This window comes from Sceloporus occidentalis, unplaced genomic scaffold, assembly GCF_023333645.1.
Source record: "Sceloporus occidentalis isolate IW3139 unplaced genomic scaffold, rSceOcc1.0.p SCAF_2, whole genome shotgun sequence".
Lineage (NCBI taxonomy): Eukaryota > Metazoa > Chordata > Lepidosauria > Squamata > Phrynosomatidae > Sceloporus > Sceloporus occidentalis.
This window is the reverse complement of record NW_028316982.1, coordinates 273827041-273844480: the sequence shown is the minus strand read 5'-3', so window position 1 is coordinate 273844480 and position 17440 is coordinate 273827041. Positions and strand designations below refer to the sequence as shown.

The window sequence follows — 17440 nt, the reverse complement described above, 5'->3', positions numbered from 1 at the left end:
CTGTAGTCCAACACAAAGACCACTGCACCGGAAAGCACAAGGCTAAAGGAGCTCCACCTGCAGCGTATGTGACATAGGTGTAGTCCGAGAGGAGCTTACCTTTCAGAGGAAGAAAGGACAAGCAAAGAGGAGAGAACATACGGCAGCAATGAGAAATCAAGACCAGCCAAGCGGCTGCAATTTGATAGCGCAGGCAGAGCAAGGCTTGCGCCAGGCCTCCTGTTTACAGTTATGTGAGAGAATGAGAGCCAGCCAACTTTCTCCACTTTGACTCATGACTGTTTCCCTCACCCAGTGCTAAAATGTAGTTTAAAAGGGCTAGGCCACTGCAGTTACCTTAGAGGTACTAAACATGGCCAGCAGTAAGTGGGACTCCCAGTGACTTACACACTCTACCTTGTGTTTCACACACACACAAAAGTTGCCCATCTTGGCTAGGTGGCCCAATAGCACCCAACATTCACTTTCAAACGCAGGCGCCCCATGGCTGTTCTTTCCATGTTGTCATTGTTAACCATGTACGTGTTTCTATTTAGTGCATGTTGTGGCCCTGCAAACATGTTTCCCAGAGACTTCCGGACCTTTTGGGCTATGAGAAAAGCTCAGGAATGATTTATCAGTAAATCTGTTTGGGAGTTGAGATGAGGAAGAGTCCCAATCCCAGGTCCATGGTGGCTGTTATTCTTTTTGCATCTAACCCAAACTACTGTGACCCTACTCCTTCCTCCCAAATGACTGCAAAGGATTAGGTACTGACCTATTCAGAAATAATCAACTTCCATGTCTAGCAGGCTATGTATGCAACTTTGCAGAGGAGATGCACATGAGATCCAGGCATGGTGAATGCTCTAAATGTCAGTTGCTTCTGCTTCAGAAAATGGAAGATACTGAATTCAAATCTGGTACATAATACCAACTAGGGACTGCCAGTTTCCTTGCCATTTGTGGAGCTGGCAAAGTCAACAGGTGACTTGAAAGGCCATACTTTACTCTGAAACCTGGAATGTACCTCTCTCCCATGAATAATAAACAGCAGCTCTGGGAGTCCCTTCTGGCCAAGGGAAGCTCTCCGGACGAGACTGATGTCTCTCTCATCTCTGCTGTTGTTAATTACTGTCAAGATGACTTCCACTCATGGCAACCTTACGTATGACAGGCCTCCAAGTCACTTGGGAGAAACAGCTGCGTTCAGGTCTTGCAAAGTCACTCATCTGTCCCTGCCCTAAAAAAGAAAGGCCTTTGACTGGAGATACTTGTGCATGGACCTGTGGCCTTCTGCATGCAAACTGTGTCTAAGAATGACCACCAGGAAATACCTGGAGCTGTAAGAGGAAGGCAATGGCAAGTCACCTCTGAGTATTCCTTGCCTAAAAAACCCTTATGAAATCCACAGCGTCACCATACATTGACAAGCAACTACAAGGCAGGCAAACATTCATATAATGTCCTAGCAGCCTCTTCTATGGCAACCTTTTTGTACATTTAATGTGCTGCTTCAAGTGTGGAACTCCCAATCACCTGTGAGCAAGGCACAGCTCTGACTGCCACCCAAGGGCCTGCAATCTAGAACCATAGAGTTGGAGGACACCACAGGGACCATGGGGCCCAATCCCCTGCCGTCAGGAACCCGAACCAAAGCACCCCTATCCAGCCTCCGTTGAAAAAGCTCCAAAGGAGACTCCAAGGAATCAGCGTCTTCCACTGTCAAACAGCTCTGACAGTCAGGACGTTTCATGGAATCACAGAGCTGGAAGAGACCCCAAGAAGGGCCCTGATCCAGTCCAACCCTATTCTGCCATGCAGGAACTCCCAATCAAAGCATCCCCATTGACAGATGGCCATCCAGCCTCCGTTTAAAGACCTCCAAGGAGGGAGACTCCACTGCACTCCGAGGAAGGAGTGTGTCCCACTGTCAAACAGCCCTGACTCTCAGGAGGTTCCTCCTAATGTTGAGCTAGAATCTCTTTTCCAGGAGCTTGCATCCATTGCTCCATTGTGTCCTATTCTCTGGAGCAGCAGAAAACAAGCTTGCTCCCTCCTCAATATGACATCCCTTCATATCCCCTCTGGACCTTCTCTTCTCCAGGCTGAACATCCCCAGATCCCTGAGTCCTTCCTCAGAGGGCTTCATGGTTTCCAGACCTTTCACCATTTTAGTCTTCCTCCTTTGGACACATGGCTCCAGGTTCTCAATGTCCTTTAGGAATTGCTTTGCCCAGAACTGGAGACAGGATTATTCCAGGTGGGGCCTGAGCAGAGCAGAATAGAGTTCCCTTGATCTAGACACCAGACTTCTATGGATGCAGCTTAGAATAGCATTGGCTTTTAAATATGTAATATATATATATAATACAATAATAATAATAATAATAATATAATAATAATAATAAATATAAAAATTATACATTATATATTTATAAAAATAAAACATGTCATAATAGTATAATAATATGATAAAAACAATAATATTACACACACACATCTCTCTCTTTAGATAGATAGATAGATAGATAGATAGATAAAACTACAAATCCCAGGATTCTCTAGTCAAACGACAGCCATGGCATTTAAAGCGGGTTCAAACCGCGTTAAACTCCGCAGTGCGGACGCCGCCTGGGAGGCACCTAGGAGGGCCTTATCCGTCCCGGCGGTGACTGAAGGCGCCTCCGCTCACCTCTTCGGCGTCGTGCTCCATCGGGGCCCCAACCTCCAGCTCCACCACCGCCGCCATCTTGCCCATTCGCCAGCTGGGCAATTCGCTTCCGTCGACGCCCACCAATCACCTCCCGCCGCCGGCTACCGCTCCACCAATCGCCGCGCGGAGGCGTCCGACTCCGAGATTCCTATTGGTCGAGGCGGCTCTTAGGGCGGGACCAAGCGAGCTTAGAGGGAGGGCTAAGAGGCCGGTCAAAGGGATTGAGGGAGCGTCGTACACGTGCGGTGCTGGTTAAAAGACGAAAATGGCAAGCGAACCCGCTTCAGAATGGGTGGTTTCGCCGAATCACCTGCATACACTGCATCTGATGGTCACAGAGGAGTAGATCTGGAGAAACGGGTTGTAGAGAAGCGCTGCCCTAATTTACTCTTTCTGTGGTGGTTATGAATTTGTGGACCGTCCCTCAGCCAGTCCGCCCGCCTCGCCTGTGATATGAGGCTGAGGGAGAAAGGAGGCGGGGCGAGCGGAAAGACTACAACTCCCGGCACGCCCCGCGGCAGGTCCTGTCAGAGGGAGACGTTATCGAAGATGAAGAATAAATTCATCACAAAAGGAATAAGAATAACGGCAATAACCTTCTCTTTTTCCCAGAAGAGAGTTAAAATGTATTCAAAAAGGTTTTAAAATTAGTTCTTTTTAATCAGAAGAGAAGGAAGTGGAATCATGATGCAGGGGGCGTGGCCTTGTGACGTCGCAGCAAGAGGACCATTAAGGGCCAATCAGCGCGGAGGGTCAAAGGTCAACCTGGAGATTTTGGCGGGAGGCTGGGAAACCGAGGTGAGGCGGGGTCCGCTTTGGGGGGGCCTTCTTTCCCTCCTTTCTCCCCAACTGGCTCCTTCCTGCTGCGTTGGACTACAGCGCCCATCGTGTGGGGGATGATGGGAGTTGCAGTCCAGGCAGAGGCTGGGAGAGGCCGAGGGAAGGCTGCTGGGTTGTCCACTCCATCTTTTGTTTTGATTTCCCTCCTGAATTGGGATCTTCCACATGGGTTGGACTACAGCTCCCATCATCGACATGTGGGGATGATGGCAGTTGCAATCCAGGCAGAGGCTGGGAGAGCCTGAGAGAATGTTGTTGAGTTAGCCACCCCATTCTTCGCAAATGGCTTGGACTACAATGCCCACAATGTGGGGGTGATGGGAGTTGCTATCCACACTGAGGCTGGGGAGCATATGGGAAGGCTGGTGGGTAATCCGCTCCACCTTTTCTTTCTGGTCTTTCTCCAAATCGGTGTCTTCCAGGTGGGTTAGACTACCGGACCCATCATCTGCAGGTGGGGATGATGGGGGCTGTAATCCAGACAGGGACTAGGAGGGCCTGAGGGGAGGTTGGTGGGTTATCCACTCCATCTTCCGTTTCCCTCTTTCCTTCCAACTTGACTCCTTCCAGCTGCGTTGGACTACAGTGTCCATCATGTGGGGATGATAGGAGTTGCAATCCAAGCAGACTGGGGGGGTGATGGGTTATCCATTCCATCTTTTGTTTCCCTCCTTCCTCCCAAATTGGCACCATACAGATGGGTTGAATTACAATGCCCATCGTGTGGGGACAATGTGATCTGCAATCCAGGCAGAGACTGGGAGGGCTTGAGGGGGTTGGACTACAACACCCATCGCCCTGACTATGGGAGGATGATGGGTGTGGACATGTACTTGCTTGATGTCAGTTCCCATCTGTCAGTAACCTCCTCCCAACTCTTTGGACTACACCTCCCATCATTCCCCGGGGCCATCTGAGCAGGCAGAGCGTCTTTAGCCCAGAGGCTGGGAAAGGGCAGCTGCAGTGGGCTGCTGTTTAAAAGCATTTAAAAGCCATGCGCATTAAAACAACAGACCACTCTGTTCAAAAGCCTTGTTTTATGGGCAGCGCCTACTAAATAGAGGCTGACCATAGAACTGCGCTGGAGGGCCTACAAATGACTAGAGAAGTGTTCTCTCTGGGAACTTCTAGGTCCTTCAGTGCAACTCTATGAACAATTGGTTGACCATAGAGTTGCGCTGGAGGACCTAGAGATGCCTAGAGGGAACAGACTAATCAAAGTCCCAAACGCTGGAGGGCCAACTGTAATAACACATTTTACTTCTTTCCTGCCTCTCCAAGGCATGGAGCAGAGGAGCCTAAGCATCTCAGAAAACTACACATCCCAGCATTCCATAGCATTGAGGGGACTTCTTGACTGTCGCATCCACCTGAGCTGTCAGTTGGAGCGACGAGACAAGGAGCCCCCCAAGCTGTGAACAGAATCCTTCAGGGGAAGTGTGACCCCATCCAGAACTGGCTGACACAACTCCATTCCTGGATTCGGGGTTCCTATAACAAGTACCTCCGTCTTACCTGGATTCAGCTTGAGTCGGTTTTCCCTCATCCAGTCCATTACTGCCCCAAGACAGGCATTCAGAGGAGAGGTGCCATCCTTAGTCACTGCTTCAGTCCGAGACGTAGAGAAGTATATTTGGGTGTCATCAGCGTACTGATAACCCCCCGCCCCATGTCTCCAGATGATCTCTCCCAGCGGCTTCATGTAAATGTTGAAGAGCATTGGGGACAGAATCACACCTTGAGGGGTCCCCGATTTGAGCTCCCTCTTGGCCGAACAGCTGTCCCCAAGCGACACCATCTGGGACCTCCCCGAGAGGTAGGATCGGAACCACCGCAATGCAGTGCCTCCAGTACCCAACTCTCTCAGGCGTTCCAGAAGGATACCGTGGTCAATGGTATCGAAGGCCGCTGAGATGTCCAAGAGCACCAGCAGGGTCACACTTCCCCTGTCGATGCCCAGGGGAAGGGGATGGACACTGCAGACATAATCCGGTTTGACACCGCTTTCACTGCCATGGCTCCATGCTGTGGAATTCTGGGAACTGTAGTTTGTTGTGGCAGCAGAGCAAAGCTCTTCTAACTGTCCTGATATCCTGTATTAAATATGTATAGGTTCACGATGCTGGGTTTTGTTCAGCCGGAAACCAAGGGACTTTCTTGAAAGTGGCAGAAAGAAACCTAGCAAGAAAGAAACTCCACCTCATTCCTTTCTTCTTCTTCTTGTGCAGGTAGAACATTTTTGATGGGGAAATCCCATAAAAGCCAATGGATATTTCAGCAGACGAAGGAGATTCTGCAAAGGCTTGAAAATGGCTCCAGTTAAAATTAAGCACGTCGTGTCTTTCACGTCTCAGGTAACAAGAACGCTTTTTCAGGTGTAGACTTGTCCCTCCACATTTGCGGATTCACAGATTTTATTAATATGTTCCCTCTAGGAATATCTGGGTCCTCCAGCGCAACTCTATGGCCAGCTTTAACCAAAAGTTGCCCTGGAGGACCTAGAGCTTCCTAGAGAGGTGTCCTCTCAGGTAAAAACATAGTGTTTTTGTTATTTGCGGTTCTTCCGCGTTCATGGTGGGGGTCCTGTGCCCCTAAGAGCCCCAGCGGATGGCGAGGGACGAGGACGTTTTTCTTTCAAGAAATTACAATGTTTTCCTCTATAAACTAAACTGAATTTAAAGCATCAAGCCACATTATAGTCAACTTTAAGAGATTAGTTTTAAATAAGGATTGTTTAAATATGTGCATATCTTAATATGTGTATATCTTAGTATTTCATCCCAATTATATCTTATATCTTATTATTATATCCCAGACTTTGTTCCTCCAGGATTTTTGGACTTCAGCTCCCAGAAGCACCAGCCAGAGTGGAGTTCTGGGAGCTGAAGTCCAAAACATCTGGAGGACCAATGTTTGGGAGCCATTTCAATGATGTGTTTTTAACTCATATCATTCGTTTGTTAATTGTTGTTTTTCCCCACCTTGATCCATAGGGAGAGGCAGGTGAGAACCAAGAATAAGAATAATAACAATAAGAAGTATTGCTTTATGTAATAAGTGTTTTAGTACAGTATACAACAAAAATAGCAGCACAAACTTTCATTACACCTTTAAAATAGTTTCCAACCACTCTTGAATGGCAGCCCCTTGAAGTACAGCACATCACTATTCAGAAGTCGGGGGGGGGGGGGGGGAGAGTCCATAAAGTCATCTACACTGAGTTTGAGCTACACTGAGTTCCTCCATTCTTTTCTGGGCCAGGATCCTAAGTATCCCGTGGAGAACCTGCTGCTGCAAGAAGGCCCTCGTCCCTGGCTCTGCGCCCCACGGGATCGGAGCCGGCAGCTGAGAGCAGAGTTGCAGCTGGAGCAAGCCAGCCACATTGGCTACGTGGATGTGGGTGAGCGTTTGCATGGGGGAAAGGGTGCAGGGGTATTTGGTTTGCTGTTGTTAGCCGCCCTCGAGTCGAACTGGACCCATGGCAACCCTCTGGATAAAACATCTCCAAGACTCCTCTCTATCCTCCTCTGTTCTGCTTAATTCCTGCAGCCCCATAAAACCCATAGTGACCTCCTTCATAGACTCTATCATCATCCTCCATCTAGCCTGTGGCCTTCCTCTCTTCCTACGTCCGTCCACCTTCTCCAGCATTATGGTCTTTTTCAAGGAGTCCTTCCTTCTCATGACGTGTCCGAAGGACGACAGCCTCACTTTGGTCATCTTGGCTTCTTCCAGGGAGGTTTCTGGCTTGATCTGCTCTAGGAGCCATTGGTTTGTCCTTTTGGCTGCTGTCCATGGGATCCTCAGCCCTCTTCTCCAGCCCTATATAATCTCAAATGAATGGAGTTTCTTCCTATCTTCTTTCTTAACTCTCTATCTCTCTCACCCATACCTGGTAATAGAGAATACAGTGGCTTGTATGATTCTGACTTTTGTGCCCAGTTGTATATCTTTCCATTCTAGGATCTTTTCTAGTTCTTTCATTGGCATCCTTCCCATTCTTAATCTTCTGATTTCCTTACTACAGTCTCCATTTCTATCAATGTTTGATCCCAGGTATGGGAATTCTTTTACTATTTCTATTTCTTCATTGTCTAGTTTGAACTTGTGAAGATCTTCGTAGTCATTATTTTGGCTTTCTCTGTTCAACAGTAAGCCTGCCTTTGCACTTTCTTCCTTGATCTTCCTTAGTAGTTGTTCCAGGTCTGAGGTTTTCTGCTAGTATTAAGGTGTCATCTGCATATCTCAGATTGTTGATATTCCTTCCTCCTATTTTCATTCCTACTACTTCTGTGTCCAAACCTGCTTTTCTTATAACAAGGGATCCTGCTCAAACTTGTGATACCAACATTCTTGTATCATCTTAAACCAGGGGTAGGGAAAGTGATGGCCCCATTCTGGGCCCTGGAAGGTCCCCAGACTATTTTGTGGGTTGCTCCCATACCCCTCTAATCGCTTTAAAATGGCATGGCTTCTCTCTGATACTTCTAACAGCAAAAAAATCTCAGAAACATGAGCTGAAAAAGCAACCTGCATTTTTCCCCACTCTGGGCCTGCCACTGTGGCTCCTGAGAGAGGTGGGCTAAGGATGGAAAAGGACCACTTCCTCTCCAAACGTACCTATCCCTTTCTTAAGAACTAACAGGCTTTGTTTGGCTTAAGGAGATTGGAGTCCTGGAGTAATTCTTAGTCTTTAAGGTGCTACGTGACTCTTCACCTGCTGCCACATTGCTGAATTAATGCAGTTTGACACTGCTTTAACTGCCATGGCTCCATCCTATGAAATCCTGGGGTTTGTACTTTGTTGTGGCACCAGAGCTCTCTAACAGAAAGCTAAATATCTCACAAAACTACAAATCCCAGAATCCCATAGCCGGGCTGTATTTTTAAAAACTCTTGTCAGCCTCCTTAAGTCCCAGCTTTGGAGAAAAGTCAGGGGGTAGATAAACAGAATAGGAAAGGCTGGCCTATGAGGGTCTGAGTAGTAGCAATGCTTGTAATGTTCTTTGTTTGCAACACAGCTCAGCCAAATTGAGGGAGCAAGAGAAAACTTCTGTGAAAGGATTTTTAAAGCAGGGATTGGGTGGCCACCTGCCAGGCTGTTGTGGGCTGGCCTTTGGCATCCCTTCCAGGTCTAGGATTATAAGGTACAGCAGGCAAAAATTGTTGCTTGAGTGTCCTATGAGAGGACTTCTGATGCTGAGCCTGGCTTGATGTTTCATGGTCTCCAGGAAACTGTGGTTCAGCCTTCCTTCAGATCGATGTGGGGCGTTCCTCCTGGCCTCTGGACCAGAGTTACCTCACCCTCTTGCCCACCGCCGCTTTGATGGTGCCAGGAGATGCCAAGCTGGACAAGAATCGTTCTGGGGTTCGGATGTTCAAAGAAGGTAAGGAAGGAAGGAGGTGGCCACTCTTTTCCTCACCACTTGGAAGACTCAGGAGTCTGGCTGCCTTTAGGCTCCCGGTCTGAATTCATAGTGCTGGTGGTGTCATTTAAAGACTTAAATGGTTTGGGAGCCCGAGGATTGAGGTCTGTTGGAGGTGCCATCCTCCATTTCCCTTCAGTGGGAGGACGTGGGGGAAAGGCCTGCCCTGCTGTGGGACCCCACTTGTGGAATATCCTCGCCTCAGAGGTCTGATTTGCCCCCATGCTGGCATCATTCCAGGATCAAATGAAGACAAAGCCATTAACCAAAGTCTTGGCATCCTGATTTTTACTTCCGAAATTCTTAACACACGTCTCTTCTAGTCTAAACTTTAAACTTTTTTTTAACTTGTTAAATTCTTTGTTTTTATTCTATTATTCTGCAGCTACTTGCACACTGGCCATGATACAGGGCAGAATGTAAGAAACAGCATACATGCCCGGGATCTGCATTTACTCCGTGTCTCTTTGGCTGCCTCTACAGGGGACTTCCTGGCTTCTGCGCTGGCCGAGAAGTGGGATCGCATCCGGCTCACGTGCAGCCAGCCTTTTAACAGACGTACCCAGTTTGGTCTTGCCTTCATCCAGATCCGCACTCTGCAGGACACAGAGGAGGGCAAAGAGGCTCCAGCCTCTTCTCCTAGTGAGGTAAAGACCTGGGAGGGAATCATTTTGGTTGGGCAGCTGTCCTGCCCTTTTCATGCACATCTGCACAAATTTGGCACCTAAAGGGTCTTAGAACCAAACTAGTCATTTGAGAGGGGTTCAGCAGAGAGGATCTTCTCTATGGTGGTCCCTGGAGCATACTTGCAAGAAGATGATCACCTGATGCCAGTGGGGCAGTCTTTCATTGTCATGCCATTTGAACAGGGCTTTTTCATAAATAGGCCTCACCCATTTAGTTGTCCCAACTAAGATACTCTCATTGAATCAGTGAGATTTAGGGTAGTACTGACTTGCTGTTCATCAGTTTATTCAATGGGTCTACTCTAATTGGGAGTAATTATGGCAACCCTGAGGCAAATCTATCACACGAGTTTCTTGGCAAAGTTAGTTCAGCAGCAGAAAGGCAGGGCAAGGCTGCTTAACCCTTTCCCCTGCCTTTCTGCTCAGAACAACTACCCATTCTGCATTTCTTTCAAGGCATTTTAAGAAATAAAAATGGACGGAGAATGAATTGGTTGGTACTGGCTGCTCAGATTCAAAAGCACTCCATCTGTCCTTATCTGTGGATAGCAGTCATGATGAATGTTCCTCATACCATGTTCACAGATAGCCTTGGGTCATGGTGGCTAGTACCTCCCATGTCAGGGACATGGGGAACCCAGGTTCTAACCAAGGCTTTAAAGCAGTTGTCCAAAGTGTTGAATCTACTGTATATACTCATGCATAAGTCTAGAAATTTTAGTCAAAAAATTCACCCCAAAAACCTAGTCTGACCTATCCATGGGTCAATGTAAATACTATACTTTAACTCTTATTAAAAAGGGAACCATCTCCTGGCGAAAGGCAAGTGTGCAATCTGTCCTGGAAGCAATGACCTCCCTCTATTCTCTCTTTCATCCAGCCTTTAGTGTGAACAAAACAGTTATGCCTGCCATAATTTTGTAGGTTCTTTGGCATTGTTTTTCTTTGCTTCATCATTTAGATTCTTTATTGCATGTCCCTAAATTTTACCCTCAACTTATCCAAGGGGCATATCAAAATCAATAATTTTGCCCCCAAAACCTGCCCTCGACTTACAGATGAGGTCGACTTATAGTTGAGTATATACAGTAGGTTGCGTACCTCACAGAGCTCCTATATAGTTATCAAAACCTGGAGTGGGTTCACTGCATTGCTTACGTGGGAATTGGCAGCTGCCATGGCCCTACTGCTGGCTGAGCGTTGATGGGTGATTGCAGTAACCCAACACAGTCATAGGATCCTAGAGTTGGAAGAGACCCCTAGGACCACCAGCCCCATCCCCTTCTGCCATGCAGGAAGACACCATCCAAGCCCTCCCTCTGCCAGATGGCCATCCAGCCTCTGTTTAAAAACCCCCAAAGAAGGAGGCTGCCACACTCCAAAGCAGCAGCATCTTCCACCATTGAACAGCTCTTACCTTCAGGAAGTTCATCCTAATGTTTCCTCCTTAAAAGTCTTTCCTAAAGTGTCCTTCCTAAAGTCATGCAGCCACATCACAAGCAGAAGTCAGCAGTTTGCATATTTATCTTGAACTCTTAGAAGGAAAATCCCTGGCATCTGACTGCATTTCACTTTTTGATGAACTCTCCTATCTTTTTTTCCTGAAAGAGCTCTTTCCCTGTGGAATTGACTGCCTTGGAGAGTAATGGATTCTCCATCTTTGAAGGTCTTTGATCGTAGGTTTGATGGGCATCTTTTGGGAGTGCTGTGATTGTGTCTTCCTGCATGGCAGAAGAGGTTGGACTGGATTGCCCTTGGGATCCCTTTCAACACCAAGATCCTATTATTCTTTGACTCCTCTCCTTTTCCTTCTCCCCTCCACAGACCCCTTCTGAGCTTCCAAGTAATCCGTGGCTTTCGAACGCAGCCATCTGCAGGACTTTCTTCCCAGAAGAGCCAACGTAAGTACTGGTACTCAACACAGAGGAGCTGCTAGGGCTGAGGAATGGTGAAGTGTCTGCTATGTTGAAACAGGAGGTGAAATCACAGTCTCGGTGGCTGCATTGAGTGTGTATATGTATGTTATGTGTCATCAAGTCTGCTTTGACTTATGGTGTTCTTCTGAATGTTTTTTAACTCAGTCTTTACATTTGAGGATCTTGTCTAGTTCCTTCATAGCTGCTCTTCCAAGTCCTAGTCTTCTTGTGATTTCTTGTCTAGAGTCTCCATTTTGATGGATGACTAAGCCTAGGTATGCAAAATCTTTAACTATTTCAATGTCTTTCGTAATCAATATTAGAGTTATGTACATTTTCTATGGTCTTACTATTGAGCTGTAATGGTGTCTTTGCACATTCTTCCTGGAATTCATTCATTCTCTCTCTCTCTCTCTCTCTCTCTCTCTCTCTGCAGGAGCACTGAAGAAGAAGTGGCGCTGAAAAGCCGGCTGGTGCAGCTGGACCCCACCTCCCTCTCTGGAGCGTCCACCTCAGTCTGCCTGAGCCGCCCGGCCAGGATGGTGCTGACGGCAGCTTCTGCTCGCAAGAGAACCTTCCCCTTGGCGCCAGATTCCTCCCCTCTTCAGGCAAAGGGTCGAGAGGATGCACAGAGCCAACAGGTGGCTCAGGACCCTCAGCAGTTAGGTGAGTATTGGGCAGGGGTCTCACTGAGAGGGAGCATTGTGTTGAGTCAGACCTGGGTACAGCATCCCTGCTATGAAATAAGATGTGATGATCATAATTAGATGGAGCAGATGGCCTGCAACAGAGGAAAGCATCTTAGGGAGCGACTGAGGGAGTTGGGGATGTTTAGCCTGGAGAAGAGAAGGTTAAGAGGAGATATGAGAGCCCTGTTTAAATATTGGAAGAGATGTCATGTTGAGGAGGGAGCAAGCTTGTTTTCTGCTGCTCCACCTAAATCTCAGGAGGACAATAAAAGCTGTTCCACAGTGGAACACACTTCTTCCTTGGAGATATTGGTGGAGTCTCCCTCTTGGAGGTCTTAAAGCAGAGGCTGGATGGCCATCTGTCAGGGATGCTTTGATTGAGAGTTCCTGCATGGCAGAATAGGGTTGGACTGGATGGCCCTTGGGGTCTCTTCCAACTCTACAGTTCTATGACTCTTTAGTTGATGGGGTCCAGCATCCTCTCACATCAGTTGGAAAAATCAGGTCTGCTAATAACAGGAGCTGAAGGCTATATTTCAGAGGAAGGAATTGGCCAAACCACCTCTGATGACTTCTTGCCTAAGAAAACCCTATGAAATTAGTGAGGTTGCTGTACGTCAACAGGAAACCTGAAGGTGACTTTTAGCCATAGCCTAGGCCCTACAGCACCTGGATTTCCTTGGTGGAGTACCACCCAGGTACTAACTAGAGCTGACCCTACTTAGCTTCCAAGAACATACAAGCTCTGATGGTGCCTTTAGGGTAGGCCCATGTGTGTTTCTAAAAATTCAGCTTCATGGTGAACCAAACAGTTCCTCCAAATTGAGTAGGAGCAGCCTGGGAGAGAAGAAGAGAACCGCTGTGCACTCAACAACCACCACTAGAGGGTGAAATAGCATTGTGTGTACAGCATCATTTGGTTTTGACCCTCACAACAAACCTGTGAGGTAGATCAGGCTGTGGCTTGGGTGCAGCTATGGCAGGAGGCAAAATGAGGGGCATTGGCCCACCCTAGATAAGAATTCTGACCCCTAATGAAATTATCCTTTGGTTCCTACATTTCTAGCATTGCAGAGAGCAAGACACTGGTCCAAAACACACTGCAGAAATAATCCAATTTGAGACTGTTTTAGCTGCCCTGGCAAAATGCTAGGGAAAGACATTTAGCCTTCTCTGTCAGAAAGCTCTGGAGCCACAATAAACTACAATTCCCAGGATTCCCTAGCACTGAGCCAGGGCAGTTAAAGCAGATTATTTCTGCAGTGTGTTTTGAACCATTGAAAACCCCCGAGGATACAGAATAATCATGACTTAATTGTGACCATTGGATAAAGATACACTTTTGATCCTGATGGCAAACCCTTTTGTTTCTCCCCATCTTTCTGTCTGCATGATCTGTTGTTATGAGGCAGGTAAACTTATTTAGAATACTTCTGTCCTGCCCTGGATCCCAGGATCTCAGGAGGATAAACGAATAAAATCATTTTTTAACAAATGAAAATGATCTTAGATTATTATTATTATTATTAAGCTTTATTTATATAGCGCTGTAAATTTACGCAGCACTGTACATAAAATCATTTAATTAGACGGTTCCCTGCCTTCATGCTTACAATCTAAGAAGACACGATACAAAAGGAGAAGGGAATGGTTGAGGGGAAGGGGATCAGGTCCAGCATTCTTCTCTCCTTCTGAGGCCTGGACCAAGGCAGATGGACAGATGGAGGGCTCTGTATCTTAAGGATAGGCCTGATAGCATTGGCCCACCCTCTCTCCCCCTCACAGGCCAAGATGGAGTCAGATGCCTTGTGGGAAGGGAGACATATTGGGAGACAGGCGGGGTATAGAAGCTCAATAAAGAAACAAATCAAATGGTGTGAATAATTTAAACAATGTGAGAATTTGAAAAAGAAGACTTTAAAATGTTTATCTTTCTCCCCGTACAGTGGGCCCTCAAGGCAACGTACAATAAAATCAGAGTTGGAAGGGACCCCAAGGGCCCTCCAGTGCATCCCCAGTCTGCTGTGCAAGAACACACAAAGCACTCCAGACCATTTAGCCAGTTTAAAACAGTGGAAAATAAACACACTAAAAGCCTATTCAACAAGCCGACAAGTTAGAACAGACTGGTTTAAAACCAGTTACACATAGCTTTATAGCCATGCTTGTGTGCAGGATGAAATCAGTTGGGCCTGAAAGGTATTGATTTTATAAAAGCCACGTTTTTACTCCATGCTGGAATGAAACCAGTGTAAGGCAGTGGTTCCCAAACTCTGGTCGTCCAGGTGTTTAGCACTTCCATTCCCAGAAGACACAGCCATTTTGGCCAGTAGTCTAGGATTCTGGGAGCTGAAGACAAGAGTTTGGGAATCAGTGCTCTAAAGGAAGGGAATTCTGCAACTAGGGTGCCATAGTTGAAAAGGCCCTGCTCCCATGTGTTCCTCCAAAGTCTTGCCCCACTGGTGGGACACAGAGGAGGGCCCCCTCCAAGAGACTGATGCTTTTGGCCTGGTTTATCCTGCAGGGTCCAAGCAAGAACCGTCTGGAAGAAGAGATCGTAGGAAAACAAGCAGAAGAAGAGGGCCGTGCAACAATGCAAGCAGGTAATTTGATTGTCTCTGGAATTGGTTTCTTCCCAGTTCCAGCCTTGTTGGCAAGGGCTGCTGGGAGCTGCAGTCTTGCCACACTTGTAGCCCTGTGCGATTTTTACTCCTGACCATGACACAACCTGGACCTTCCAAATAGAAGGACCATCTGTAGGTTTCTGGATTTTTTTTTCTGACAGGCCCAGGGATGTTTCTCAAAGGAAGGGAAGAGCCCAGGACCATAAGAGAAATGTGGAAAGAGAAGAAAAAGAAGAGGTGGAGGAGAGAAAGGAAGGAGAAAACTGGCTAGAAGATGGAGGTGTGGGTTTGGGCACATGCCCCATATGTGCTGGTAAGTTATAGCATAAAAAGTGTGACTGAGAGAGCGAAACATGATGAGGACCTTCATGCAGTTAATTCAGAGTTGCTTTTTAAATTTCTGCTGGCCAGGTTTCTCAAAAATTGATCTCTGAGTTGGTGGGAGAAGAGGAATCCACTGCGTTTTGCTTCTGTTAAGTGTTCTTCAGCAATTTATTTCCTCCTGCTCTCTCTACTCTCCATAGTGTTCACCACAGTTTCTGCTTCTGCCCCTTTAAGAAATACTAAGGCATAAAGCACACTGCAGAAATAACTCAGTTTCAGATGGCTTTAAATGCCCTGGCTCAGTATTAGGGAATTTGGGGAACTGTAGTTTTGTGAAACATTTTGCCTTCTCTGTTAGAGAGCTCTGGTGCCACAAGAAACTACAGTTCCCAGGATTCCCTAGCACTGAGCCGGGGCAGGTAAAGCCATGTGATACTGGATTATTTCTGCAGTGTGTTTTGGACCTAAACTCTAAGCTTTTCACTGTGTGAAAAGAGGCAGGGACACTGGGTCATCCAGGAAGACCAGAAGTGACCAGCGGCTCTGTTTCTGGCACCATTGGAGGGATGGGTGGGGAAACCAAACCACCCGGTTTGTGGCCGCGGTTTTTGGAGGGAGCATTTTGAGTCAAATCTGAGCAAAATGTCATGTGGAAATCAGCCCACCTCCCATTTTTTAATCTTAGGGGTTTTTGGAAGGCCTTGGGGTACCAGCTGAGGACTTGGAGGGCCACAGGAACTTTGACTTGGAGGCTGAAAGTGACCCATGGAAAAACCTTTCCCCACCGGAGAGCTTCTTGACTCCAGTTTTTATTATCTGCTCTTGCCCCTTCTGATCTCATTGTTGCTGCCTTGGTTTTAGCAGCTTTGGAAAGGACCCTAGGTGGCACTTTTCCTTCTATAGGCCTTGGTTGTCTAGTAGCATTTTCACTGCTCTGGGAGAAGGAAGAGCACCAGGCTTTTGCCAACCTCCACTCTTTCCTTCCGCAGGCCGTTTCCCCACCGGCATCTTGCCAGCGCATGCCTCCAGATGCGGGGAAGAGGATTTAGAATCCAGCCCTTCCTCCTCATCCTCATCGCCGTGGGAAGAGCCCAGGGAGGCTTGGGTTCAGTGCCCCATCTGCCAGATCCATTTCCATGCTTTGGAAGTAGAGAGTCACGCAAGCACCTGTGGGGATCAGGGCCAGCCTTTGGCCAGCAGCCCTTCCTGGCTCTGGGTGGAATAAGAGGAGGAAGTGGAGGCTGAAGCTCTAACCATTTGTTCATGCTGAGGGCTTCAGCCCTGGGACAAAGACTTAACTGGACAAGGACCCTGAGTATGGACCTGGGGGGCAAAGAGCGACCTCTCACAGGTGCTCTCCCTGTGTCTGAGGCCTTGCAGCCATGAATGGGGAGAGTTAGGACTGCAGCCCCTGGAGTGGAATGTGGAGTTTACCTGCAGTACTGGCACCCTTTCATTTTCGTCTGGTCCTTCTCTGTATCCTCATACAGCTCCCACTTCTCCACTCATGGGCCAGATTTTGAGCCTCATACAGATGAAGACTTCCCTAATCCTGGCTCAGTGAGGTAAAAATGCAGGAACTGCTTTTGAGAAGACGCGTGTAGTTCTCTTCTTTCTTACCTTCTCTTCCCACTATGCAAAGAATTGGAGCCTGGGCTGCACATGCTGGTCCCTGTTCTCCTTGTGGACTAGTGGCATGGGAAGACCCTCACTCACACCCCAGACTCTTTTCATCCAACATTCCTGCATGATCCCCCCCACCCTTTTTTAATTATTATTCACAGGACCCTTGTGTCACATTGTGATGAGGCTGCTTCAGATTCAAAGGCCTTCCCTTCCTTGGCTCTGTCTTCCCACAATAACAGGATTTTAATTATCCAAAGTCTAGGCTGAATGACATTTTCTTTGATTTGGTCCAATAAACATGGCCAAGGTTGAAAAGGTGATGGATTTCTCCATGTGTCTAATATTTGTGTTCCTTTTTTGCTGATGCTCTGGTGCTGGGATCGAGTATTGCTGGTAAAAAAGATGGCTGAGCTGCTGTCCAGCCCAGGGCTTTCACACACAGAAAGGTCCTGTGTCAGTGATGGCGAGGGGAGACTGGCAGAATCTTCTTGCCAGCTTGGTAGAGGGAGGGCATGCTGTGGATATAGTATATCTTGATTTCAGTAAGGCCTTAGACAGGGTTACCCATGGCATTCTTGCAAATGAGATAGTAAAATGTGGGATAGACAAGGCAA

The 17440-nt window shown here is 47.4% G+C and overlaps 2 protein-coding genes across 3 annotated transcripts in view; one reads left to right on the top strand and one right to left on the bottom strand.

The window, feature by feature from the left end:
• RNF121 (ring finger protein 121) overlaps positions 1–2739 on the bottom strand; it is a 33126-nt gene extending 30387 nt beyond the window's left edge. Inside the window, exon 1 of the mRNA XM_089513185.1 lies at positions 2675–2739. Within this exon, the coding sequence (XP_089369311.1) occupies positions 2675–2731 (57 nt within the window). The 5' untranslated portion in view covers positions 2732–2739. The remainder of the gene's footprint in view (positions 1–2674) is intronic.
• Positions 2740–3234: 495 nt separating this feature from the next.
• On the top strand, positions 3235–17131 carry XNDC1N (XRCC1 N-terminal domain containing 1, N-terminal like). Of its 2 annotated transcripts, none has more exons than XM_089513183.1 (10): positions 3235–3493; positions 5764–5889; positions 6797–6935; positions 8767–8922; positions 9445–9608; positions 11472–11548; positions 12000–12229; positions 14777–14855; positions 15038–15189; positions 16190–17131. In XM_089513183.1, the coding sequence occupies exons 2-10, from the start codon at positions 5845–5847 to the stop codon at positions 16423–16425; spliced, it is 1278 nt and encodes a 425-aa protein (XP_089369309.1). In that variant the 5' UTR covers positions 3235–3493; positions 5764–5844; the 3' UTR covers positions 16426–17131. The 2 variants fall into 2 exon arrangements, with proteins under 2 accessions (XP_089369309.1, XP_089369310.1); XM_089513184.1 differs by lacking the exon at positions 3235–3493 and adding an exon at positions 3933–3957.
• The last annotated feature ends 309 nt before the right edge of the window (positions 17132–17440 follow it).